The following is a 26,082-nucleotide window of genomic DNA, read 5'->3' as shown; positions in this document are numbered from 1 at the left end:
AGCTCCTCCTGGCTGTTCCTTAGTCCCTTGATCTCTGTAGTAATAGATTCTCTGCTGTCCTGTGTACTGTTTTCAAGCCCAGCAATTAATTTTATGACTATTATTCTAAATTCACTTTCTGTTATATTGTTTAAATCCTTTTTGATCAGTTCATTAGCTGTCGTTATTTCCTGGAGATTCTTTTGAGGGGAATTCTTCCATTTCATCATTTTGGATAGTCCCTGGTGGTGCGGAACTGCGGGACACTTCCCCTGTGCTGTCTTGAATAACTTGCCTTGGTGGGTGGGGCCGCAGTCAGACCTGATGTCTGTCCCCAGCCCACCACTGGGGCCACAGTCAGACTGGTGTGTACCTTCTCTTCCCCTCTCCTAGGGGCAGGATTCACTGTGGGGTGGCATTGCCCGTCTGGGCTACTTGCACACTGCCAGGCTTGTGGTGCTGGGGATCTGGCGTATTAGCTGGGGTGGATCGGCAAGGTGCACAGGGATGGGAGAAGGCTCAGCCCACTTTTCCTTTGGTGATCTGCTTCAGGAGGGGCCCTGCTCCACCAGGAGTGAGTCAGACCCGCCTCCGCTGAAGGGATGGATCCGCAGAAGCATCGCCTTGGGTGTTTGTGCCGTGCAAGCAAGTTCCCTGACAGGAACTGGTTCCCTTTGGGATTTTGGCTGGAGGATGGGCGAGGGCAAGGGCGAGGGTGATGGCGCTGGCACTGGCGAGCACCTTTGTTCCCTGCCAAGCTGAGCTCTGTTGTCTGGGGCTCAACAACTCTCCCTCCCATTGTCCTCTAGCCCTGCTCTCTGAGCAGAGCTGTTAGCTTATAACCTCCCAGATGTTAAGTCCCGCTTGCTGTCCGAACAAACTCTGTCTGGCCCCTCCACTTTTGCAAGCCAGACTCGGGGGCTCTGCTTTGCCGGCAGGCTGCCCCTACCCCGGCTCCCTCCCGCCAGTCCGCGTAGTGTGCACCGCCTCTCCGCCCTTCCTACCCTCTTCTGTGGACCTCTTGTCTACACTTGGCTCTGGAGAATCCATTCTACTAGTCTTCTGGTGGTTTTCTGAGTTATTAGGCAGGTTTTCTGAGTTATTTAGTTACTTAGGCACCTGCCTAAATGGAATCTTAGTGGAATCTAAGTGATCAGCAGGACGCGGTGAGCCCAGCGTCCTCCTATGCCGCCATCTTCCTAAAGTAGGTCTCTATTTTTTTTAATGTTTATTTATTTTTGAAGGAGAGAGAGACAGAGTGTGAGTGGGGGAGGGGCAGAGAGAGAGGGTGACACAGAATCTGAAGCAGGCTCCAGGCTCCCAGCGGTCAGCACAGAGCCTGATGTGGGGCTTGAACTCACAAATTGTGAGATCATAACCTGAGCCGAAGTCAGACACTCAACTGACTGAGCCACCCAGGTGCCCCTGGTAGTTGTTTTTTTAATTTTTAAAGGAATTTCCATACTAGTTTCTATAATGGCTGTACCAATTTATATTCCCACTAAAAGTAAGCAAGTTTTCTCTTTTGCTCACATCCTTACCAACACTTATTTCTTGGCTTTTTGATAATAGCCATCCTAACAGGTGTGAAGTGATTTGCATTTCCCTGATTAGTGATGATTAGTGATGATTATATATCTTTTAGCCATTTGTATGTCTTCTTTGGAATAAAGCTTCATTTCTTAAAATATATTAAAAAAAAAAAAGAAAAATGAGGAGGTGAACCTTAGTTTTCTTCAAGCACAGGGACTCTGTGTGATAGAACTTACTTAGTTTGGCACCAAGTAAGTGGAAGCTGAGATTAAAGTATAAACCTAGACAGTGTTTGACTTAAGAGACAGTGTTATATATTAATAATTTGTTTACTTGCTTAAAATTTCAGATGATTCCTACATTAAAATAAAATAAATGATTTTTAAAGAAGGTGGTTTTTTGACTCATTCACTTTGAGAACAAGTGGACTGGAGAGGAATGACCAAGGTCATGGTGTTCCCAACAGTCATTTGAATTTTCAGACTTAAAACATGTTAACATAATTGCTTTCATGTGATATTTTAACATCATTTTTAAGGCTTCTTTTTTTTTCTTTTTTGTTGTTTCTTTTCTCCTTTTCCTCTCCCACATCCTTCTTCCCTACCTGATCATCCTTTTTTAACAACTTGATTTGTAACCATCTATATATTTTTTTATCAATGCTTATATAATCATACTTAAATGCATATACTTAAATATCTAAATATATCATTGTTTTATAAATCTGGAATCTCATCCTACACCTTTTCCACCACCTTGATTTTCTTACTGAACAACATTTCCTGGAAATATGCTCAAATTAAATGATAGACCTCTAAATTTTTTCATAGCTGCATAATATCCCATACTGAGGTTGTCTCATTTATTTAGGTAATTCATTATTAGTGACATTCACTTTGTTTTCTGTTTTTTTTCTCTTCTTCCTCCCTACCTCCCTTCCCTTCCCTTCCTTCCTTCCTCTCTCCCTCCCTCCTTCCTTCCATCCTTTCTTTTTTCTTTCTTTTTTTTTTAGTGAGGGAGTGCTAGCATGGAAGAAGGGCAGAGAGGGAAAGAGAGAATCTTAAGCAGGCTCCACACTCAACATGGAGCCCAATGCGGGTTTCGATACCATGACCCTGGGATCATGACCTGAGTCAAAATCAAGAATTGAACTGGTGTTTGATCAACTAGTGTTCAGTTAGTAATGGGAAGAAAAGGAAGTTATCAAAAGATCCAGTTTCTTCTCAAAGTGTTCTAACCCTGGGTCTTTTTATCTTAATCATTCTTTCTGTCCTCAGAACCAGAGGTTACTGATGTTGCTCATTACAGTAGTTTTGAGGATTATGAGATATAACATTGAGATGGTCTCAGTTTACCCTCTTGCCAGCTCGGAATTTTGTTAAATCAGTTACCATTTGTCTTCCTGATTTTCAGTTTCTAATATTTTGTTGATGTTTTCTTTTTTCATTTTTGTGAGTTTATGCATTAAAAAAATCAATTATTATAGTTTTAGTGCAGTCTTGGGAAGAAGTAATATTAAATACTTTGATAGAAAAATATTTTCTCCTAGGCAAACAGTAATTGCTTTTTATGTGATGGATGAGGGTATAGGTCTAATAAACCACGAATCCAAACTGCTCTTGAAGGTTAATTGTTATAAGTCTGTTAGATGGATGGCCTAAGTTTTACAATGTGACTGGTCAAACATTGTTGTGGGTCCCTCATCAAACTTTTATAAGACAGACTCTGTCTTGTCAAGTTGTTGAATAAAGTCACTTTGATCATTGGATTTTTGGTTGTATGACTTATTTCTGGCCTCTGATTGGGGGAAACTAAGGCTGTTTATAAGCACAGACTTCAATAATAATCTTTCTTGTTCATCATCATGAACTCATTTATGTTAAAACCACAACGTTTTCATGGCAGAACTCTCATATCAATCTATTTCCTCCCACACCCCCACTATGATTCTAATTCTTGTGTTACTTTGATAAATGACAAAATTTCAGTGTCACAGGTGTATGTGTATGTCAAAAATGATCATATTGTATACATTAAACATTTGCATTTTTTTGTTCTATCAATTATATCACAATACAACAGTTAAAAAATTCACTAAGGCTGACTCAGAATGAGACTGGTCATTATAAGGAGCTTATGACATGTCAAATTTTTTTTTTTTATATATATGAAATTTTTTGACAAATTGGTTTCCATACAACACCCAGTGCTCATCCCAAAAGGTGCCCTCCTCAATACCCATCACCCACCCTCCCCTCCCTCCCACCCCCCATCAACCCTCAGTTTGTTCTCAGTTTTTAACAGTCTCTTACGCTTTGGCTCTCTCCCACTCTAACCTCTTTTTTTTTTTTTTTTCTTCCCCTCCCCCATGGGTTCCTGTTAAGTTTCTCAGGATCCACATAAGAGTGAAACCATATGGTATCTGTCTTTCTCTGTATGGCTTATTTCACTTAGCATCACACTCTCCAGTTCCATCCACGTTGCTACAAAAGGCCATATTTCATTTTTTCTCATTGCCACATAGTATTCCATTGTGTATATATACCACAATTTCCTTATCCATTCATCAGCTGATGGACATTTAGGCTCTTTCCATAATTTGGCTATTGTTGAGAGTGCTGCTATGAACATTGGGGTACAAGTGCCCCTATGCATCAGTACTCCTGTATCCCTTGGATAAATTCCTAGCAGTGCTATTGCTGGGTCATAGGGTAGGTCTATTTTTAATTTTCTGAGGAACCTCCACACTGCTTTCCAGAGCGGCTGCACCAATTTGCATTCCCACCAACAGTGCAAGAGGGTTCCCGTTTCTCCACATCCTCGCCAGCATCTATAGTCTCCTGATTTGTTCATTTTGGCCACTCTGACTGGCGTGAGGTGATACCTGAGTGTGGTTTTGATTTGTATTTCCCTGATAAGGAGCGACGCTGAACATCTTTTCATGTGCCTGTTGGCCATCTGGATGTCTTCTTTAGAGAAGTGTCTATTCATGTTTTCTGCCCATTTCTTCACTGGGTTATTTGTTTTTCGGGTGTGGAGTTTGGTGAGCTCTTTATAGATTTTAGATACTAGCCCTTTGTCTGATATATCATTTGCAAATATCTTTTCCCATTCCATTGGTTGCCTTTTAGTTTTGTTGGTTGTTTCCTTTGCTGTGCAGAAGCTTTTTATCTTCATAAGGTCCCAGTAATTCACTTTTGCTTTTAGTTCCCTTGCCTTTGGGGATGTGTCGAGTAAGAGATTGCTACGGCTGAGGTCAGAGAGGTCTTTTCCTGCTTTCTCCTCTAAGGTTCTGATGGTTTCCTGTCTCACATTTAGGTCCTTTATCCATTTTGAGTTTATTTTTGTAAATGGTGTGAGGAAGTGGTCTAGTTTCAACCTTCTGCATGTTGCTGTCCAGTTCTCCCAGCACCATTTGTTAAAGAGGCTGTCTTTTTTCCATTGGATGTTCTTTCCTGCTTTGTCAAAGATGAGTTGGCCATACGTTTGTGGGTCTAGTTCTGGGGTTTCTATTCTATTCCATTGGTCTGTGTGTCTGTTTTTGTGCCAATACCATGCTGTCTTGATGATTACAGCTTTGTAGTAGAGGCTAAAGTCTGGGATTGTGATGCCTCCTGCTTTGGTCTTCTTCTTCAAAATTCCTTTGGCTATTCAGGGCCTTTTGTGGTTCCATATGAATTTTAGGATTGCTTGTTCTAATTTCGAGAAGAATGCTGGTGCAATTTTGATTGGGATTGCATTGAATGTGTAGATAGCTTTGGGTAGTATTGACATTTTGACAATATTTATTTTTCCAATCCATGAGCAGGGAATGTCTTTCCATTTCTTTAAATCTTCTTCAATTACCTTCATAAGCTTTCTATAGTTTTCAGCATACAGATCTTTTACATCTTTGGTTAGATTTATTCCTAGGTATTTTATGATTCTTGGTGCAATTGTGAATGGGATCAGTTTCTTTATTTGTCTTTCTGTTGCTTCATTATTAGTGTATAAGAATGCAACTGATTTCTGTACATTGATTTTGTATCCTGAAACTTTGCTGAATTCATGTATCAGTTCTAGCAGACTTTTGGTGGAGTCTATCAGATTTTCCATGTATAATATCATGACATGTCAAAATTAATTACACATTTTATTTTTATTTTTTAAAAGTTTTAATTTAAATTTCAGTTAGTTAACATACAGTTTTATATTAGTTTCAAATATACAATATAGTGATTCAATAATTCCATACATTGCCTGGTGCTCATCATGACAAGTGCATTCCTTAATCCCCATCACTTATTTCACCCATCCCCCCCACCCACCTCCCCTCTGGTAACCATCAATTTGTTCTCTGTAATTGATTTGTCTGTCTGCCTGTATTTCTCTCCCCCCTCCCCCTTTTCACTTTGCTTGTTTGATTTGTTTCTTAAATTCCACATATGAGTGAAATCATATGGTATTTGTATTTCTCTGACTAATTTCTCTTAGCACTGTACTCTCTAGAACCATCAATGTTGTTGTAAATGGCCAGATTTCATTCTTTTTAATGGCTGAATAGTATTCCCATGTGTGTATATGTATGTATGTATATCTACACACATCTTCTTTATCCATTTATCAATTGATGGACACTTGGGCTGCTTCCATATCTTGGCTATTATAAATAATGCTGCTTTAAACATAGGGGTGCATGTGTCCCTTTGAATTATTGCTCTTGTATTCTTGGGGTAAATACTCAGTAGTGCAATTGCTGGATCATAGAGTAGATCTATTTTTAATTTTTTAAAAAAATTTTAATGTTTATTTATTTTTGAGAGAGAGAGACAGAGACAGAGTGTGAGTGGTGGAGGGGCAGAGAAAGAGGGACACACAGAATCCAAAGCAGGCTCCAGGCTCTGAGCTGTCAGCATAGAGCCTGATCCAGGGCTCGAATTCATGAACCATGAGATCATGACCTGAGCTGAAGTTGGATGCCCAACTGACTGAGTCACCCAGGTGCCCCACTATTTTTAATGTTTTGAGGAATTGCCACACTGTTTTCCAAAATAGCTGCACCAGTTTGCATTCTCACTAACAGTGTAAGGGGAATCCTTTTTTTTTCACATCCTCACCAACCCTTGTTATTTCTTATATTTTGATTTTAGCCATTCTGACAGGTGTGAGATGATTATCTCATTGTAGTTTTGATTTGTATTTCCCTGATGATGAGTGATGTTGAGCATCTTTTCATGTTTCTGTTGGCCATCTGGATATTGTCTTTGGAGAAATGTCTGTTCATATCTTCTGCTCATTTTTAATTGGATTATTTGTTGTTTGGGTTTGAGTTTGATAAGTTCTTTATACACTTTAGATATCAACCCTTTATAGAATATGTCATTTGCATATATCTTCTCCTGTTCCACAGTTTGCTTTTTAGTTTGGTGGTTGTTTTCTTCACTGTGCAGAAGCTTTTTATTTTGATGTAGTCCTAATAGGTTTTTTTTTTTTAATTTTTCTTTTGTTTCCTTGCCTCAGGAAACATATCTAGAAAAAAGTTGCTATGGCTGATGTCAAAGAAGTTACTGCCTGTGCTCTCTTACAGGATTTTTATGGTTTCAGGTCTCACATTTATGTCTTTAATCCAATTTGAATTTATTTTTGTGTAGGTGTAATAAAGTGGTCCAGTTCCTTTCTTTTGCATGTTGTTGTCTAGTTTTCCTGAAATCATTTGTTGGAGAGACTGTCCTTTTCCCATTGGGTATTCTTTCCTGCTTTTTTGAAGATTAATTGACCATATAGTCATGGATCCATTTTTGGGTTCTTTATTCTTTTTTATTGATATATGTTTCTATTTTTTGTGCCAGTACCATAGTGTTTTGATTACTACAGCTTTGTAATATAACTGGAAGCCTAGAATTGTGATGCCTCCAGCTTTGCTTTTATTTTTCAAGATTGCTTCGGTTATTCAGGGTCTTTTTGGTTCCATAAAAAATTTTGAATTGTTTATTCTAGTTATGTGAAAAATGCTGTTGGTATTTTGATAGGGATTGCATTAAATGTGTAGTTTGCTTTAGATAGTATAGACATTTTAACAATGTTTGTTCTTCCAATCCATGAGCCTCAAAATTATAGATTTTAGAGGAACTCTCCAAAGTAGGGTACAAATGACCAAATATTTAATGGGTTGGGACCCATTAAATATTTATTCTGGGACCCAGAATAAAATGTTGGATTCAAGATAGTCTCTCCAGATGATTCCTAACAAGGCCAAACAAAATCGTTTATCCCTTTGCAATCCTGAATTCTGCTTCTCTGAACCATTTACTCTGCCCAGCCATATTCTTGCCACCCACTTATACCCTTTCTCTGCTTTCTCTGCTTCTCTTCCTAACCACCAAAATAAGCTTTTAATATTATTTATTTATTTATTTATTTATTTATTTATTTATTTCAACGTTTATTTATTTTTGGGACAGAGAGAGACAGAGCATGAACGGGGGAGGGGCAGAGAGAGAGGGAGACACAGAATCGGAGGCAGGCTCCAGGCTCTGAGCCATCAGCCCAGAGCCCGACGCGAGGCTCGAACTCACGGACCGCGAGATGGTGACCTGGCTGAAGTCGGACGCTTAACTGACTGTGCCACCCAGGCGCCCCAATATTTTATATTTAAATTAGTACTTTATTTATTTATTTTTTTTTAAAAATTTTTTTCCAACGTTTATTTATTTGTGGGACAGAGAGAGACAGAGCATGAACGGGGGAGTGGCAGAGAGAGAGGGAGACACAGAATCGGAAACAGGCTCCAGGCTCTGAGCCATCAGCCCAGAGCCTGACGCGGGGCTCGAACTCACGGACCGCGAGATCGTGACCTGGCTGAAGTCGGACGCTCAACCGACTGTGCCACCCAGGCGCCCCTAAATTAGTACTTTAAATTATTTGAATCAGAAATTAGATTTACAGAAGATGAATTAAAACCCTGATTTAGAACTGAGTCAAAAGATGTAATTAAGGATTTTCTAAACCTCAGGAAGATAGAAATTTGCTGCACAATTCATAATTTATTAGATACTTATTATCCCAGATTACCATATCTACACTAACTGATTCTATTTGTTGTTAGTTACAAGCTGCAGGAAGGGAAAGACCAGAAAAGGACTTAAAAATCCTAGCTGTGGAAGGAAAGACATCACCAGGGTGGTAGAATTAAGAGGTCCCCCACTAGTATCCTTTCTCACCAATGATAATTTGGCAATCATCCATGGACAAAAATGCCTATATGGGAGCTTTTGGATCCAGGTGGGGGATTGTGAAACACTGTCAGAGTCCGAGACCAAGGAGAACTGTTTTGAGAAGGGAAGCCCACATCCATGTGGCTGATTTGCCAGTTGTGGTCCTAGCCATAGACTTGGAAACAGCTCTATACCCCCTTTGGCTTACCCCTTAGCTACAGCCCCATTTGGCCTTGGTCCTGTTACCAGCACCATACACTAAAGGAACCTGGGAAAGAGTCATGCCACCTGTACCCTTGGGTAATAGACATATAGAGTTTGGTTCTGGGTATGGACTCTGAAGTGACCTGTTAACTGGCTCCAGCCCCTCTTGACCACAGTCTGGAAGCCCCTGGGGGTAAGTCTACCAAACAGACCCTCTGTAGATTCTGAAACTGTGACTGGGTTCCAATGCCTCCCAGTCTGGGAGTAGTCCCATTGGTACAAGAACCTGGCAGGAAGCACTTCTGTCTCTACCCCACAGATCCTGAAAGGGCCCTATGATCATCCCCCAAGTGCTCCCAGTTACAGTTTATTAGTCCTTCTGGCACAAGGACCTGGCAGGAGGCACTCCAGTCTCTACATCTGGAGATCCTAAAATGACTCAGATCTGGTCCCTCTAACTGTGATCAGGGAACAGTCCAGCCCTCCCAGTGATGTGGCAGGAGACAAGACTATATGTGTCTCAAGAGCCAGGTCTACAGACCTCATTCTTGCCAGCCTTGGGACTCAGTTCCAGTATTTCTCAGCCATAATCTAAGGACAGTTCTGCCCACCCAGACACCCACCCAATCACCTAACAGGAACCCTCACAGGGGCCTGGCAGGAGCCACACCTGTCTGTATCTATGGTAACAGACTTGCTGTCTGAGGACCAAATTGTGAACTCTGAAGCAGACCCTGGTCCCAGTACCACCCTACTGAACAAGGTCCCGGAGGCAATCCCATCTACCCAGGGGCCAGAGAGGATCCCCATCCACTTGAGCCCCTGGTAACCAGCCCATCAGCTGCAGAACCCACTGCAGACGCAGCAACAGGCTCCAACCCAGCACAACTGTGGAAGTCACCCCACCAGCCTGGGAAATTGACAGGAGAAGGTATTTACCAAATGAAACCAGTCTGTAAAGAATGGAAGAGATGTTTGCTCCTTCAAATGCATGGGCATCATCTTAAGGCTACATGGATCACAAAGAACCAGGCAAATATAGTACCACCAAGGGATAAATAAAACTCCAAAGAAATGGAAATCTACAAATTGCCTGACAAAGAATTAAAAATAGTCACCTTAAAGAAACACAATGAAATAAAAAAAAAACCACACATAGATAACTAAACGAAATCAGGAAAATAATGCATGAACAAAACGAAGAATTTAATAAAGAAATACACACACACACAAGAATATTATTCAGCCATTAAAAAAAAGGAAATCCTATCGTTTGCAACAACATGGATGGGGCTTGATGGCATTATGCTAAATAAAATAAGCTAGGCAAAGACAAATACTGTATGATCTTACTTATATGTGGAGTATAAAAACAAAACAGTGCACCAAATTCATAGAAGAAAGGATCAGACATGTGGTAACTAAAGGTGGAGGGTGAGGGATGTGGGTGGGAACTGGAGGAAGATGATCAAAAGGTATGAATTTCCATTTATATGATAAATAAGTACTAGGAATGTAATGTACAATGTGATGACTGTAGTTAACACTGCTGTATGTCATATAGGAAAGTTAAGAAAATACATTCTGGGATGCCTGGGTGGCTCAGTCAGTTAAGTGTCCAACTCTTGATTTTGGCTCAGGTTATGATCTCATGGTTTGTGAGTTTGAGCCCTGTGTTAGCACAGAGCCCGCTTGGGATTCTCTTTCTATCCCTCTCTCTCTGCCCCTCTCCTCTCACTTAAAATAAATAAGTAAATTAAAAATAAAAGAAAATACATCCTAAGAGTTCTCATAAGAAGTAGAAAAAGGTTTTCTTTTTGTTTCTTTTATTCTTTTCTTTATATTGTATTTATATGAGATGAAGGACTTTAGTTGAATCTATTGGGATATACATCACACAATATATATGAAATTTGATTAAATTTGATTAAATTTTATTTGTGATATTTGATTAAAATCATCATGCTATACACCTTAAACTTACACAGTGATGTATATCAACTATTTCTCCATAAAACTCAAAAAAATTAGACACCACAAAATAGAACCACACAGAAATCCTGAGGCTAAAAATACAATGAGAGAACTGAAAAATTCACTAGAAAGCTTCAACAGTAGACTCAGTCATGCAAAAGACAGAATCAGTGAATTCAAAGACAGGTTATTTGAAATTGGGCAATTATTTGAAACAAAAATGAAAATGAGTGAAGTAAGCTTATGTGATTTGTAGGACACCAACAAGCAAAGTAACACTCCCATTAAGGGAGTCTGATAAGGAGAGGGAGGTAAAGAATGCTTATTTAAAGAAATTACAGCTGGGATGCCTGGCTGGCTTAGTTGGTAGAGCATGCAACTCTTGATCTTTGGGTTGTGAGTTTGAGCCCCACGTTGGGTGTAGAGATTACTTACAAATAAAATCTTAAAAAAATTATAGCTGAATACTTCCTAAATCTTAGGAAGGACATGCACACCAGGTACAGGAAGCTCAAAGAACCCCAAACAAGATCAACTCAAAGAATACTCCAAGACACATAAAAATGTTAAAAGTCAAAGACCAAGAGAATCTTGGAAGCAACAAGAGAAAAATAATTCATTACATATCTAGGAACCATAAGGTGAACAGTGGATTCTTTGCAGAAAACTTGTAGGCCAGGAGGGAATGGGTTAATATGTTCAAAGTGCTAAAAGAAAAAAAAACTGACAATAAAGAATGCTATATCTGGTAAAATTGTCCTTTTGAAATGAAGGAGAGGTGTTTCCAGACAAACAAAAGCTAAGGGAATTCATCATCACTAAATGGTTTTTATTTTGTTTTGTTTCATTTTTTTTTTTTACAAGAAATGCTAGGAGATATTTAAGTTGAAATGGAAGGACTCTAAGTAACAACATGCAAAGATATAGAAGTCTAAATATCATTGGTAAAAGTAAATATATGGTCATAATAGAACTACCCTATGACCCAGCAATTGTACTACCAGGTATTTATCCAAAAGATACAAAAATACAATGTTTTTGACTCTTGCTAACTTGGTTCATGATTCCCACTCTTCTGAATCGTCCCTTAGGAGGAGACTGGATATTCACTCTGTTAGGGATACCTTTGGTAATAGTTTTCATTTTAATTTCCTGACTGGAAAGAGAGATAGAGTGAGAAATATTAACCCTACAACTGGAAACCCTAAAACTGGAACTCCTAACCCTAAAGGAGACAGTTTCAGAATTGTCAGAGCAATAAGGATGAGAAAGAAAATTGTCTCAAACTTGAGAAAAGATGCCCTTTATTGCAAGAATGGAACTTTATTGAAAGATGTAATTACTAGCCTCTTCTGGAAAGAGTGTGGTATTTCTGATAATTTGGACAACTTTTTGAAAGACTTTGATTAAAGTAAGAGCTTCACATATACAGCTAAACTTTCCCAGAAGCCCAGGATCATCAGTCTTGTGACATCCTAGTAATTTTTATTCAGCTATTCCCTTCTTGTACCCAGACTAACAATGTTATCCAGTGACATCTTTTTCCTATAAAAATTTATCTACTAAGGGTTTACATTTATATCTTTAAAAATCATATTAGAAATTAAAACAGAACTTAAAAAAACTATATATTAATTTGCTTTAAGATAACTATAATAAATACATTTCTTCTTAGCACAAATAATGTATTTTTATTTTAAATAACTATATTCTCAAAATAATGTGAAGAGTTGAATTATCTTACATTTTTGCAGCATTTTAAACTGTCAAGTTAAAAAATCTATTAACTAGAAATAAATATGTGAACAATTTTTTTGGGAAGAGTTTCCCCTCATTGGCAAGTTTGAAATATAACTTTGGTACCTCTTTACAATGAATTCATTTGAAGCATTGCTTTAATAAGGAGAGGATTAGAGAAGCTTTCTCTATGTTTTCCTGGGGAGAAATTTCATGCATATTGTTCAGATTTTCCTTTGAGTTTGAGGTTTTTACATTCATTAAATACTCATAATCTTTCTGGCCACATCCTTGAAGGCTTGTTTTACTTGTTTGTTCCTTAAGGTGTAAATGAATGGGTTCAATAAAGGGGCAACTGAGTTATTGAGCACAGCTACCCCCTTATTGAAGGCAACTCCTTCTTTAGCTGAGGGTTTTATGTACATGAAGATGCAGCTGCCATAAGAGAGGGAGATGACAATCATGTGGGAAAAACACGTGGAAAAAGCCTTTTTCCTTTGCTGAGCTGAGGGGATCTTGAGAATGGTCCAGATGATGTTTGTGTAGGAGAGAATCACCAGCACCAGAGTGACCACCAAGGTCACAACTGCTAAGATAAAGTCAACCAGCTCCAGGAATCTTGTGTCTGAGCAAGATATTTCTAGGAGGGGTCCATAGTCACAGTAATAATGATTCAGCATGTTGGAGGCACAGAAATCCAGCTGACTGGTCAGGATGATTGGGGATATGATGATTAGGAATCCAGCCAACCAAGAGCAGAGGACCAGCTGGATGCAGACTGTGCTGCTCATAATGGTCATGTAATGCAGGGGTTTGCATATGGCCACATAGCGGTCAAAGGACATGGCAGCCAGAAGGTAAAACTCTGTGGCTCCGAGGAAGATGGCAAAGAAATACTGTGTGAAGCAGCCAGCAAAGCTGATGCTCTTGTTTCCAGTTGTGATGCTGAACAGCAGCCTGGGAGTAAAAGTGGTTGTAAAGGAAATTTCTAAGAAGGAGAAATTCCGGAGGAAGAAATACATGGGAGTCTGGAGGTGGGAATCCAGTAGAGTAAGGGTGATGATTGTCAGGTTTCCAATGATGCTGAATATGTAGGTGAGGAAGAGAAATATAAAGATTACAAGTTGGATCTCCGGGATGTCTGATAGTCCCAGCAGAATGAATTCTGTCAGAAAGGTTTGGTTTTTCATTGCTAACCTTTGCTGCCTATAAAGGTACAGAGGAATAAATCAGTGATGAGAATTGAAGAGGAGCTCAGGAACATTTAGGAGAAGCTAAGTCTTTTCTGTTGAGTCGGTTCAAATATCTATTTTTTGTCAATTTGATTCAAATGAGAGATTTTCTATTGGACAGAGGGGCTGGATCTTCACAGGAATTATTATTTTAAATTTTCATGCAGGAAAATTTTCTCCTTGGTTCCATTTTAGGCTCTTCACGCACTTTCCTAGCCTACCTTCTAAACCAACTCCCAAGTTATCATTCTCTCCATTTTCTATTTTTATTTTCACTTTGAACATTGAGTCTACTTTTGATCTTTCACTATATCTGGTAACTTGGCAGTGATGTCTCATTTCCATCACTCTCTTGGTCTCAGTGTGAGAAGAAAAGCTGTGTTAGTTCACAGTGAGGAGCCTTTAGGAGGGAATCAGCACTACCATTATAATTGCAGTAACCAAAGATACCCTCAACTTCCCTTCAATTTTTTGAATTTGTGGACTGTTGTAACTAACATCATCGGTCCGTAAATCTTTGTTGCCAGTGTCAGCTTTCTTTCGGTCTCAGGACTCCTGTCTTAGATGGTTTTAGCAGTGGACCAGGTGCTATATATCCAAGAAGATACCTGATATCATTTTCTTTCATATCTATTGGTACTAATAACCATGTAATTTTACTCTGGCTAGACAAAGAGAACTGAAATCAAAAGTTGCAAACCTCATTTAAGAGTTTGGTGCTGGCACAAAAACAGAGACATATGTCAATGGAACAGCATAGAAAACCCAGAAATGGACCCACAACTATATGGTCAACTAATCTTTAACAAAGCAGGATAGAATATCCAATGGAAAAAAGACAGTTTATTCAACAAGGCTGTTGGGAAAATTGCACAGCAACATGCAGAAGTTGCTTGCGACTAGTTATATCATACTTCAAGAGGTTGAGTATTTTTTAGTTTATTTGAGTAGTTTATTTGAGTATTTTAGTTTATAGGTGAAGAACATTGTTCTGAATAGTTACATAGCTATTATGATAAAATTTAACTTAAATTTAAAATTCAGACTAAATTTTATTTAACCTTCTCTATAGTTCTCAAATTCTCAGAGCCTTTTTCAGCAGGTAACATACTTACAGTTTATTAATAAGTAAAATTTCCTCTGGCATGATCCTCCACATCTACCTTTCTTTTATCAAGACATTTCTGTCCCTGTACTCATCTTCTCTTATCTCTTTTCAAAAGAGTAGATGACTCTTCTTGTGTCAAAGGCCAGTCTCTTTCTAACTCTTGAAAATACAAACAAGTAACAAACATATTTATTTTACCATCTTCTCCATTAAAAAGCATTTTATGTACATTTACTTGGTTATAACTATGATAATAACTGTCATCACTTGAGTTGCCAAACCTTGTCATTATTTTATTTGATTCCCATAATAACTCTTTGAGATAGACTATCTCCATTTTGCAGATGAGGAAAGGGAGCTTTGGAGCAGTTGATAAATTGTTCCAAATCCCACTAGTGTCTTGTGGGGCCAGAATTATGTCCCGGTACTGCCTGATCCTTAGTCTGCACACTCAACTACCAGGTTGTGCTGCTTTCCCATCCTCATTCAGGAACAGAATGATTTGAACTATTATCTGAATCTTACAGATGAGATAATGTGCATTAATGATATTGTGAGGATAATAGTGGTGATGATGATAAAGTGAGGCTGGTAAAATTTTAGTGGTTTGGCCAAGCATACATAGCTGCAAATTCTTCTATTTTATAATACACATGCACCAGACATGCTTCTTTGTTTTTTAACATATTTATTAAGCAGAGATTCCATATTCTTAAAAAAATTCTGTATTTTTATATTTTGTCTCAATATTGTCTTTGATTTTTTTCCTTCTAATATTTTCTTAATTTCTGCCTTTAACTAATGGCTTCTTCCTAATTTTTCATCCTTTATCGAGATTCTAATGATGTTTTCTTACTCTGGCTTTACATTCCTCTAAACACATTTTTCAGAAGTTGTTTCTGGCTTTAGTTTTAAAATGTGTGAAACGATTCTGTCTTATACTTGCCTCATACTGTTAGGCCTGGATTCCTGTTTCATTTTCAGTCCCATATTTTTAACTCTCTATAATACATTTTCTTTTGGATATATTCCCCTCAAATTAAGCTTAGGGGAAGTTAGGGAACTAACAGGAACTTCCAAGAGCCAGTTTAGGATAAAGTTGCTTGAATACAAAAATTGATTTTTTTCCATTTCCTTTCTCTCTTCCACTGATGAGTGGAACACATCACGACACATCATGAGTGTTAGCTGGTTCTGCTGGAATTTTGCATGTTAAAATACATCTCAGCGTCTTATTTTTTCCCTTGTGATAAAGCCTATTTAAATTTCCAAACTCCTTGATAGGTTTTTTGGTTAAATGTCAAGAAATTTAATTTTGAAAAATAGTAACTGTTAAGAGTCAGGGTTCAGTAAGTGTTGGTTCTCTTGCCCTTCCCCTGCTTTTAAGGAACTTACAGTCTATTTTTAGAAAGATGTCATATACATAAAGTAGAAAATGGTTAATTATTGAATAGAATGCATCATTACATTAATTCTTATTTAAAAAATGTTATTTTATAAAAACTGACAGTTTTATCACTCCCAAGTTTTCTTTCAGAAGGTAGTTGAAAAAGTTCTGTTTGTAGACCATTGATCTAAATTTAATTTCCTGTATATTTATCCATATAAATCCTAAAGGAGGTTTCTAGTATTTTCAGGCAAACTTTTAATAGGAAGATAGTCCTTACATTAACCCTGAAAAACACCTGGCTCAAGCTACTAGAGTCTTTCTCTGTTTCTATAGCCAAGACACTATAGAAATGGGAGTTTATCTCTTCCTCCACTTCTGGCAGATCTCCTTGTGCAAATAGAGACAGAAAATCAGTAAATTGAGTCCATTTGCTCGGCACTATCATCTGAGTAAGACAACCTGTAAAGAGTGTAATTAGCATTTGTGAGATGCTTTGTGGAATTAAAAAAATTGTGGTAAAAAACATGGAACAGGGGCGCCTGGGTGGCGCAGTCGGTTGAGCGTCTGACTTCAGCCAGGTCACGATCTCGCGGTCCGTAAGTTCGAGCCCCGCGTCAGGCTCTGGGCTGATGGCTCAGAGCCTGGAGCCTGTTTCCGATTCTGTGTCTCCCTCTCTCTCTGCCCCTCCCCCGTTCATGCTCTGTCTCTCTCTGTCCCAAAAATAAATAAACGTTGAAAAAAAAATTAAAAAAAAATTAAAAAAAAACCATGGAACATAAAATTTACCATCTTAATCATTTTTAAGTTCAATAGTGTTAAGTATATTTACTTCAGTGTGCAACAGATCTCCAGAACTTTTTATCTTGTAAAACTGAAACGCTATAGCCATTTAACAACTCATTTTCCCCCTTCTTTCCTGCCTCTGGCAAGCACCATTCTACTTTCTGTTTTTATGTATCTATTTTAGTTAGCACATATAAATAAAATCATACAATATTTGTCATTTTGTGACTGTTTTATTTTGCTTAGTGTAATTTTCTCAAGGGATGTTCTCCTTTTTAAAGGCTGAATAATGTTGCATCATGTATACATATCATATTTTGCTTACCCAGTCATCTATTGATGGATGTTTGGGTTGCTTCTATTTTGGTTATTGTGTATAATGGTGCTATAAACATGAGTGTGCAAATATATCTTCGAGATCCTACTTTCGGTTCTTCTGGGTATATACCCAGCAGCCTGTATTGTTGGATCATATGGTAATTCTATTTTTAGTTTTTTGGGGAACCACCATGCTGTTTTCCATTGTGGCTATACTCTGTGAAATTTTTACATCAAAATGAACACCTGAATATCTGTGACACAGCATAAATGCAGAGAGATGCCTGATTCTAAGATAAGAATTAATGTAAATGATGCATTTTATTCAGGCATTAACTATTTTGTGATATATATTAAGCAGGTATATAATTAAGCATATATATCTGTATATATCTATCTCTGTATATATCTATCTCTCTGTGTGTGTGTGTATACACACACACACACACACACACACACACACACACACACACACCATCTTTCTAAGAATGGACTATAAATTCCTTAAGAGCAGGGGAAGGACAGGAGAACCAACACTTATTGAGTGATTGTAGTGTTGGTTTATGCTAGGCATATTATAAATATATTATTCCTCTTTTTTGGTATTCTTTTATTCTCCAATAACAGTGGCAAAAACACACAGTATGGTCAAAATACATAGTTGTTAAATAAATGAAAAAAAGATAGTGCTCTTTTTTGTCTTCCCCTCCTTAGTTTGTTCTCTTTGGTAATTTACCACATAAATTGTATATACGTTTTTGCTTTTTGGTCTAGTAACAGGAACTTCCAAGAGCCAGTTTAGGATAAAGTTGCTTGAATACAAAAATTGATTTTTTTCCATTTCCCTTCTCTCTTCCACTGATGAGTGGAACACATCATGACACATCATGAGTGTTGCCTGGTTCTGCTGGAATTTTGAGCTGAGAGCCAGGCCTCTATTGGCAAGGTGTTTTTTTTTTTTTTTTATTTTTATTTTTTAGAGATTATTTTTTTCATAGTTTGTGCTCTTCCATCACCAAATAAGAAAAATCTGTATTTCTTTTATTTGTTATTGAATTTTGAAATGCTTTAATAAATGTAGAGTTTGGGCACACAACTCCCTCATGCTTTGTTTTCAGGATACTTATCTGTCTCTCATGGGAAGAGAAACCTCAGACATCAAATGATTTCAGGGGGGCTTTCATGAACTACTTTAAATTTTTAACACTGACTCTACTCTTAGGGAGAAGTGTTCATCTGCATCTGGACTCCCCCATCCTGTCCATCTAAGCCTCTTGGACAGGCTGAGACATTTCCTTGGCCCCAATACAGAACCAGGAATTCCAGATATTTTGTTGTAATATTCTTTTTCAAAAAGGTCAGTGATTGTCCTAAGAAAGAAGCCTCAAATGTCTTTGGGCATCCTATTTTTGTTCTGATCTTCTAGGTTCCCTGAAATAAAGAAATCCTAAGACCCTGAATCCTAAGCCCTCTACCCCTGGGCTGTGTGCCTATCTGGAACACCAGAGAGCCATCTTTGCTGTTGTTCCCAAGAATGTACTAATCTCGAGGATGTGTAGAATGAGCTAATGTCATCCAATGATGTGAATGTCCAGCTCTTGCGCTTCCTTGCCTTCATTTTTGGTCTTTGATGAACAGCTTTATGTTATCATTCAAAAGTTCACATTTACATTCCATATAAATTCTGTAATAAATTCACTTCAATAGTTTTATAATATTGTTTGTAGATGTAAAAAGTTGGAAACAATTTGAATTTCCACCAATAGGGAAATGATGAAAAAATTTTGGGATATCCAAACTACAAAATGCCAATAAAAATGAATGGCAAAGATTTATGTGAACTCATTTGGAAAGATATATTTTTTATATTGCTATGTGAATAAAGCAAGCTGCTGAACTATAGTGTATTGTGTGATCCCCATTGGGTAAAAAAAGATATATCTCAATATCTCTATATCTTATATATGATATAAAAGTATATTTTTATATGCATAGTCACATAGATCTGGGAGAATAAAGGATCAGTATTATCTTTATGAAGTTAGACGAGGAAGTGAGGGACATAGGGAAAGCTGTCTGTTTATACTTTTTACTGCATGAATGCTATACATTATTTTTAAAAATTGAATTTTAGGTGACATACAATGTTATATTAGTCTCATATACAACATAGTGAATTGACCATTCTATACATTACTCAGTGCTCACCACAATGAGTATAGTTACCATCTGTCATCATACAATGTTTTCTCAATATTATTGACTATATTCCCTATGCTCTACTTTTCAGCTCCATGACTTATTTATTTTATAACTGAAAGTTTGTACCTTTTAATCCCATTCACCCGTTTCACCCATCTTACCAATCCTCCCTGCTGGCAACCACTAGTTCTCTATTTATGAGTCTGTTTCTGTTTGTTATTTAGATCCTACATATAAGTGAAATCATATGGTATTTGTATTTCTCTCTGATTTATTTCACTTAGCGTGATACTGTCTAGATTGGAACCATCAGCAAAATGAAAAGGCAACCTAGTGAATGGGAAAAGTTAGTTTTTAATAAAACCCCCACACTCATATGATTTCATGCTCCGTAAGCACAAACAGGTAACATTGATATAGCTATAAAATGCAAATATACTTACACTTGACTTTCAGGGCAAGTGTGAGATATTACCCATACATGTCCGTGGGATGAATCACAATTTAGGAGTCTGAAGTGGATGGACGGTGGCATAAAATTGAACTTGTTTGCGTTCCCACCTGTACTTATTGACCTAATTGTTCACAAATTTCACAAACTTATGAAAATTTAGTAGGAAAAACCCTACTCATCCTGCTCTATATCAGCTTAACTGTGCCACTTTTTCATTCTACATTAATTTAAAATGCACCCTGGACACCCTTGAGATAAGATTTATTTAAATTAAGCATAGTTAAATAGTGATAACGGGAAGCATCCTTCTTCAAAGCCTTTTTCCTTTGTTCTGACTTGTTTGAGCCTGGGTATGTGCTCCTTATGATTTTATAGCAGAATGAAGCATATTTTAAGTGTTCTATTCAGAAGAGACCTCAGCACGATCATTTGAGGACAGAAGTTAAAGATCCCAGGAGACCAACATTTAGAGCATACTAATAAACTCTATTTTGTTGAAAACTCTGGAATTGAACTTTTAATAAAGGGTTGGGGAAGAGGTCCAAAGGGACTCTGAGGAAGCTAATAGGAGAACATCAGTGTAGTACAAAAGCCTTGTGGAAACTGCAGTAATGATAGTAATTAAAAATAATAACAAGCAATAGAAAACAACATGTTTTTTGAGCAGTTTACTACATGCTGTGCATAATGCTAAATAAGATACTTTTATTACATTTATGTATAACTCTAGACAATATAACGTAATTATTTGCTTGATGTGTAGAACACTGTATGTCTTCCCAAAGGTAAGATAGTAGCACTTGGGGCATTTGCTTTCTGTTGCTGTGGTGATCTTCATATTCGTCAAATAACATGAGATATGGAGGAGAGGTTAATATTTTTCCCAGTAGCCCCTTTTCTTTCCCGTCAGTCTTTTGTGCCCTGATAACTATTCTGAGATGGAAGACTGGAGGCCCTGTATCCTTCTTCCATTTCCTAAGTCTTGAAAAAAATCCCTCTTCTACTTCCTGACTGACACTCTTGCTCAAACTTCTTCAAATCCATTATCAAAGTCTAAATATTTTATTTTATTTTAATTCCAGTGTAGTTAACATACAGTGTTATATTAGTTTCAGGTGTACATTATAGTGACTCAGCAATTCCATATATTACTCGGTGCTCATCAAGATATTTCTTAATCTCTCTTAATCCTCATCACCTATTTCATCCATCCCCCACCCACCTTCTCTCTGATAACCATCAGTTTGTTCTCTGTAGTTAGAAGTCTGTTTCTTGGTTTCTCTCTCTCTTTTTCTCCTTTGTTCATACGTTGTGTTTCTTAAATTCCACATGTGAGTGAAATCATATGGTATTTGTTGTTCTCTGACTGACTTATTTCACTTAGTGTTATACTCTCTAGCTCCATGCATGTTGTTGCAAATGGCAAGATTTCATTCTTTTTATGGCTGAATAATAGTCCATTGCATATATATACACACACCAGATCTTTATCCAGTCATCTATTGATAGACACTTGGGCTGCTGTCATAATTTGGCTATTGTAAATAAGGTTGCCATAAACTTAGGGATACCTGTATCACTTTGAAATAATGTTTTTGTATTTTTGGAGTAAATACCTCATAGTGTGATTACTGGATCATAGAGTAGATCTATTTTTACTTTTTGAGGAAACTCCATACTGTTTTCCACAGTGGCTGCACTAGTTTGCATTCTCACCAGTAGTGTAAGAGGGTTCCTTTTTCTCCACATTCTTGGCAACACTTGTTTCTTGTGTTTCTGATTTTAGCCATTCTGACAGTTGTGAGGTGATATCTCATTGTAGTTTTTTAGTTTATTTACTTTAAGGGGAGAGGGGCAGAGAGAGAGGAGGAAAGAAAATCCTAAGCAGGCTCTGTGCTGTCAGCGTGGAGTCCCATGTGGGGCTCGATCTCACGAACCATGAGATCATGACCTGAGTCAAAATCAAGAGTTGGATCTTAACTGACTGAGCCACATAGGCGCCCCGCCCCTCTTTGTAGTCTTGATTTGCATTTCCTTGATGATGAGTGATGTTGAGCATCTTTTCATGTGCCTGTTGGTCCTCTGGATGTTTTCTTTGGAGAAATGTGTGTTCATGTCTTCTGCCCATTTTTTAATTGCATTATTTATTTTTTTGGTGATAAGTTTTATAAGCTCTTTATATATTTTAGATACTTCGCAAATACCTTTTCTCATTCTGTAGGTTGCCTTTTAATTTGGTTGATTGTTTTCTTCAGGTGCAGAAACTTTTTATTTTGATGTAGTCCCAACAGTTTATTTTTGCTTTTGTTTCTGTTGCCTCAGGAGACATACCTAGAAAAATGTTGCTATAGCCGATGTCAGAAAAATTACTGTCTGTGCTCTCTTCTAGGATTTTAATGGCTTCATGTCTCACATTTAGATCTTTCATCCATTTTGAATTTATTTTTGTGCATGGTATATGAAAGTGGTCCAGTTTCATTCTTTCATATGTTGCTGTCCAGTTTTCCCAACACCATTTGTTGAAGAGTATATCTTTTTCCCATTGCATAGTCTTTCCTGCTTTGTTGAAGATTGATGTGCCATATAATTGTGGGTTTATTTTTGGGTTTTCCATTCTGTTCTATTGATCAACGTGTCTGTTTTTGTGCCAGTACCATACTGTTTTGATTACTGTAGCTTTGTAGTATAACTTGAAGTCTTGAATTGTGATACCTCCACTTGTGTTTTTCTTTTAAAAAAAATTTTTTTTTCTTCAACGTTTTTATTTATTTTTGGGACAGAGAGAGACAGAGCATGAACGGGGGAGGGGCAGAGAGAGAGGGAGACACAGAATCGGAAACAGGCTCCAGGCTCTGAGCCATCAGCCCAGAGCCTGACGCGGGGCTCGAACTCACGGACCGCGAGATCGTGACCTGGCTGAAGCCGGACGCTTAACCGACTGCGCCACCCAGGCGCCCCTGTGTTTTTCTTTTTCAAGCTTGCTTTGGCTATTAGAGATATTTAGTGGTTCCATACAAATTTTAGGATAGTTTGTTGTAGCTTTGTGAAAAATGCTGTTGGTATTTTGATAGGCATTGTACTAAATGTGTAGATTTCTTTGTGTAGTATAGACATTTTAACAATATTTGTTCTTCCAATTCATGAGCATGGGATGTCTTTCCTTTTCTTTGTGTCATCTTTAATTTCTTTCATGAGTGTTTTATTTATTTTTTATTTTTTAAAATGTTTTATTTGTTTTTGAGAGAGAGAGAGAGAGCTCGAGTGGGGGAGGGTTAGAGAGAGAGAGACCCAGAATCCAAAGCAGGCTACAGGCACTCAGCTGTCCACAGAGCCTGATGTGGGGCTCGAACTCATGATCTGTAGGATCATGTCCTGAGCCAAAGTCAGATGCTTAACCGACTGAGCCATCCAGGTGCCCCTCTTTCATCAATGTTTTATAGTTTTCAGTGTACAGGTCTTTCACCTCTTTAATTAGGTTTATCCCTAGTTATTTTATATTTTTGGTGCAATTGTAAATGGGATTGATTCCTTGATTTCACTTTCTGCTGCCTCATTATTGGTGTATATAAATGCAACAGATCTCTGTACAGTGATTTTGTATCGTGTGACTTTACTGATATCATTGATCAGTTCTAGTAGTTTTTTGGTGGAGTCTTTGGGATTTTCTATATAGAGTATCATGTCATCTGAAAATAGTGAAAGTTCTACTTCTTCCTTGCTGATTTGGGTGTGTTTCTTTTTGTTTTCTGATGGCTGCACCTAGATACAAGTGGTGAGAGTGGACATCCTTGTCTTGTTCCTGACCTTAGGGGGAAAGCTCTCAGTTTTTTCCCATTGAGTGTGATGTTCCTTGTGGATTTTTCCTCTAAGGCCTTTATTATGTTGAGGTATTTTCCATCCAATCTTACTTTGTTGAGGGTTAGAGTGAATGGATGTTGTACTTTGTCACATGCTTTTTCTGCATCTATTGAAATGATCATATGGTTCTTATCTGTTCTCTTACTGATGTGATTTATCACATTGATTGATTTGTGAATGTTGAGCTACCCTTGCCTCCTGGGAACAAATCCCAATGAATCATGGTGAATGATTTTTTTAATGTATTCTTGGATTCCGTTTGCTAGTATCTTGTTGAGGATTTTTGTTATCTATGTTCATCAGAGATTTTGGCCTGTAGTTCTCTTTTTGCTTTTTGGTACCTTTATCTGGTTTTGGTATCAGGGTAATGCTGGCCTTGTAGATCGAATTTGGAAGTTTTCCTTTCTTTTCTATTTTTTGGAAGAGTTTGAGAATAGATGTTAACTCTTTAAATGCTTGGTAGAATTCACCCATGAAGTTCTCTGGTTATGTATTTTTGTTTGTTGGAAGTTTTATGATTACTGATTCAATTTCATTTCTGGTAATCAGTCTGTTCAAATTTTCTGTTTCTTCCTGGTTCAGTTTTGGTAGTTTATATGATACCATTTCTGGTAATCAGTCTGTTCAAATTTTCTGTTTCTTCCTGGTTCAGTTTGGTAGTTTATATGGAATTTATTTGTTTCTTCTAGGTTGTTCAGTTTGTTGAACAGGCATATCATTTTTCATACTATTGTCTTACAGTTGTTTGTTATTTCTGTGGTGTTGGTTATTTCTCCTCTCTCATTTCTGATACTGTTTTTTGGTTTCTCTCTTTCTTTCTCTCTTTTTGATGAGTCTAGCTAGAGGTTTATCAATTTTGCTTATCTTTTTAAATAACCAACTCCTGGTTTCTTTGATCTGCCTATTGTCCTTTTTTTTATTTGTTTCTATATTATTTATTTCTGCTCTAACCTTCATTATTTTCTTCCTTCTCCTGGTTTTGTGTTTGTTTGTTGTTGTTTTTTTTCTAGATCCTTTAGGTGTAAGGTTAGGCTGTTGAGATTTTTTTTTTGCCTCTTGAGGTAGGTCTGAATTGCTGTAAACTTCCCTCTTAGACCTGCTTTTGCTGGATCCCAAAGGTTTTGGACCAGTGTGTTTTCATTTTCATTTGTTTTCATGTAACTTTTGATTTCTTTCATTTCTTGGTTGACCCATTCATTGTTTAGTAGCATGTTATTTAATCTCCACGTATTTGTGTTCTTTCCAGGTTTTTTCTTGTGGTTGATTTCTAGTTTCATAGAGTTGTGGTCAGAAAAGATTCATGGCATGACTCAGATCTTTTTGAATTTGTTGAGACTTGTTTTATGGGCTAACAGGTCATCTATTTTTGAGAATGTCCATGTGCACTTGAAAAGAATGTCTATGCTACTGTTTTAGGATGGAATGTTCTGATTATATCCGTTAAATCCATCTGGTCCAGTGTGTCATTCAAAGCCACTATTTCCTTGTTAATTTTCTGTTTCGATGATCTGTCAGTTGATTTAAATAGGGTGTTGAGGTCCCCTATACTATTGTATTACTGTCAGTCAGTTCCTTTATCTTTGTTACTAACTGCTTTATGTATTTGGGTGCTCTTATGTTGGGTGCATAAATATTTACAATTGTTGTATCTTCTTGTTGGATTGTTATCTTAATGATTATATGGTGTCCTTCTTTGTCTCTTGTTACAGTCTTTATCTTAAAGTCTGTTTTGTCTGGTATATGTATTGCTCCCCTGGGCTTCTTTTGACATCCATTTGCGTGATAAATGTTTCTTTTTCCTTTCACTTTCAGTCTGCAGGCATCTTTAAGTCTGAAATGTGTCTCTTACAGGCAGCATATAGATGGGTCTTGTTTTTTTTTTTTTTTTATCCACTCTGTCACCTTATATCTTTTGATTGGAGCAATTAGTTCTTTTAAATTCAAAGTAATTATTGATAGATATGTATTTATTGCCATTTTGTTACTTGTTTTGTGGTTGTTTTTTGTAGTTTTTTCTGATTCTTCTTTTGCTGACTTTCATGGTTTGTTGGCTTTCTGTAGTGATATATTTGGATTTCTTTCTCTTTATTCTTTGCATATCTATTACTGGATTTTGA

The 26,082-nt window shown here is 37.4% G+C and overlaps 1 protein-coding gene across 2 annotated transcripts; it reads right to left on the bottom strand.

Moving 5' to 3' along the window:
• Positions 1-3,953: 3,953 nt before the first annotated feature.
• On the bottom strand, positions 3,954-13,810 carry LOC124501766 (olfactory receptor 6C4-like). Of its 2 annotated transcripts, XM_047066219.1 has the most exons (2): positions 12,889-13,810; positions 3,954-3,961 (listed from the first exon to the last, which is right to left on the bottom strand). In XM_047066219.1, the coding sequence occupies exons 1-2, from the start codon at positions 13,808-13,810 to the stop codon at positions 3,954-3,956; spliced, it is 930 nt and encodes a 309-aa protein (XP_046922175.1). The 2 variants fall into 2 exon arrangements, with proteins under 2 accessions (XP_046922175.1, XP_046922174.1); XM_047066218.1 differs by lacking the exon at positions 3,954-3,961 and having other exon boundaries at positions 12,881-13,810.
• Positions 13,811-26,082: the final 12,272 nt, after the last annotated feature.

This window comes from Lynx rufus, unplaced genomic scaffold (genome assembly GCF_022079265.1).
Source record: "Lynx rufus isolate CCGP_SWC_20201006 ecotype Redwood Valley unplaced genomic scaffold, mLynRuf1.p SCAF_7, whole genome shotgun sequence".
Classification (NCBI taxonomy): domain Eukaryota; kingdom Metazoa; phylum Chordata; class Mammalia; order Carnivora; family Felidae; genus Lynx; species Lynx rufus.
The sequence above is the reverse complement of the archived record's forward strand: the minus strand, read 5'-3'. Positions and strand labels throughout refer to the sequence as shown.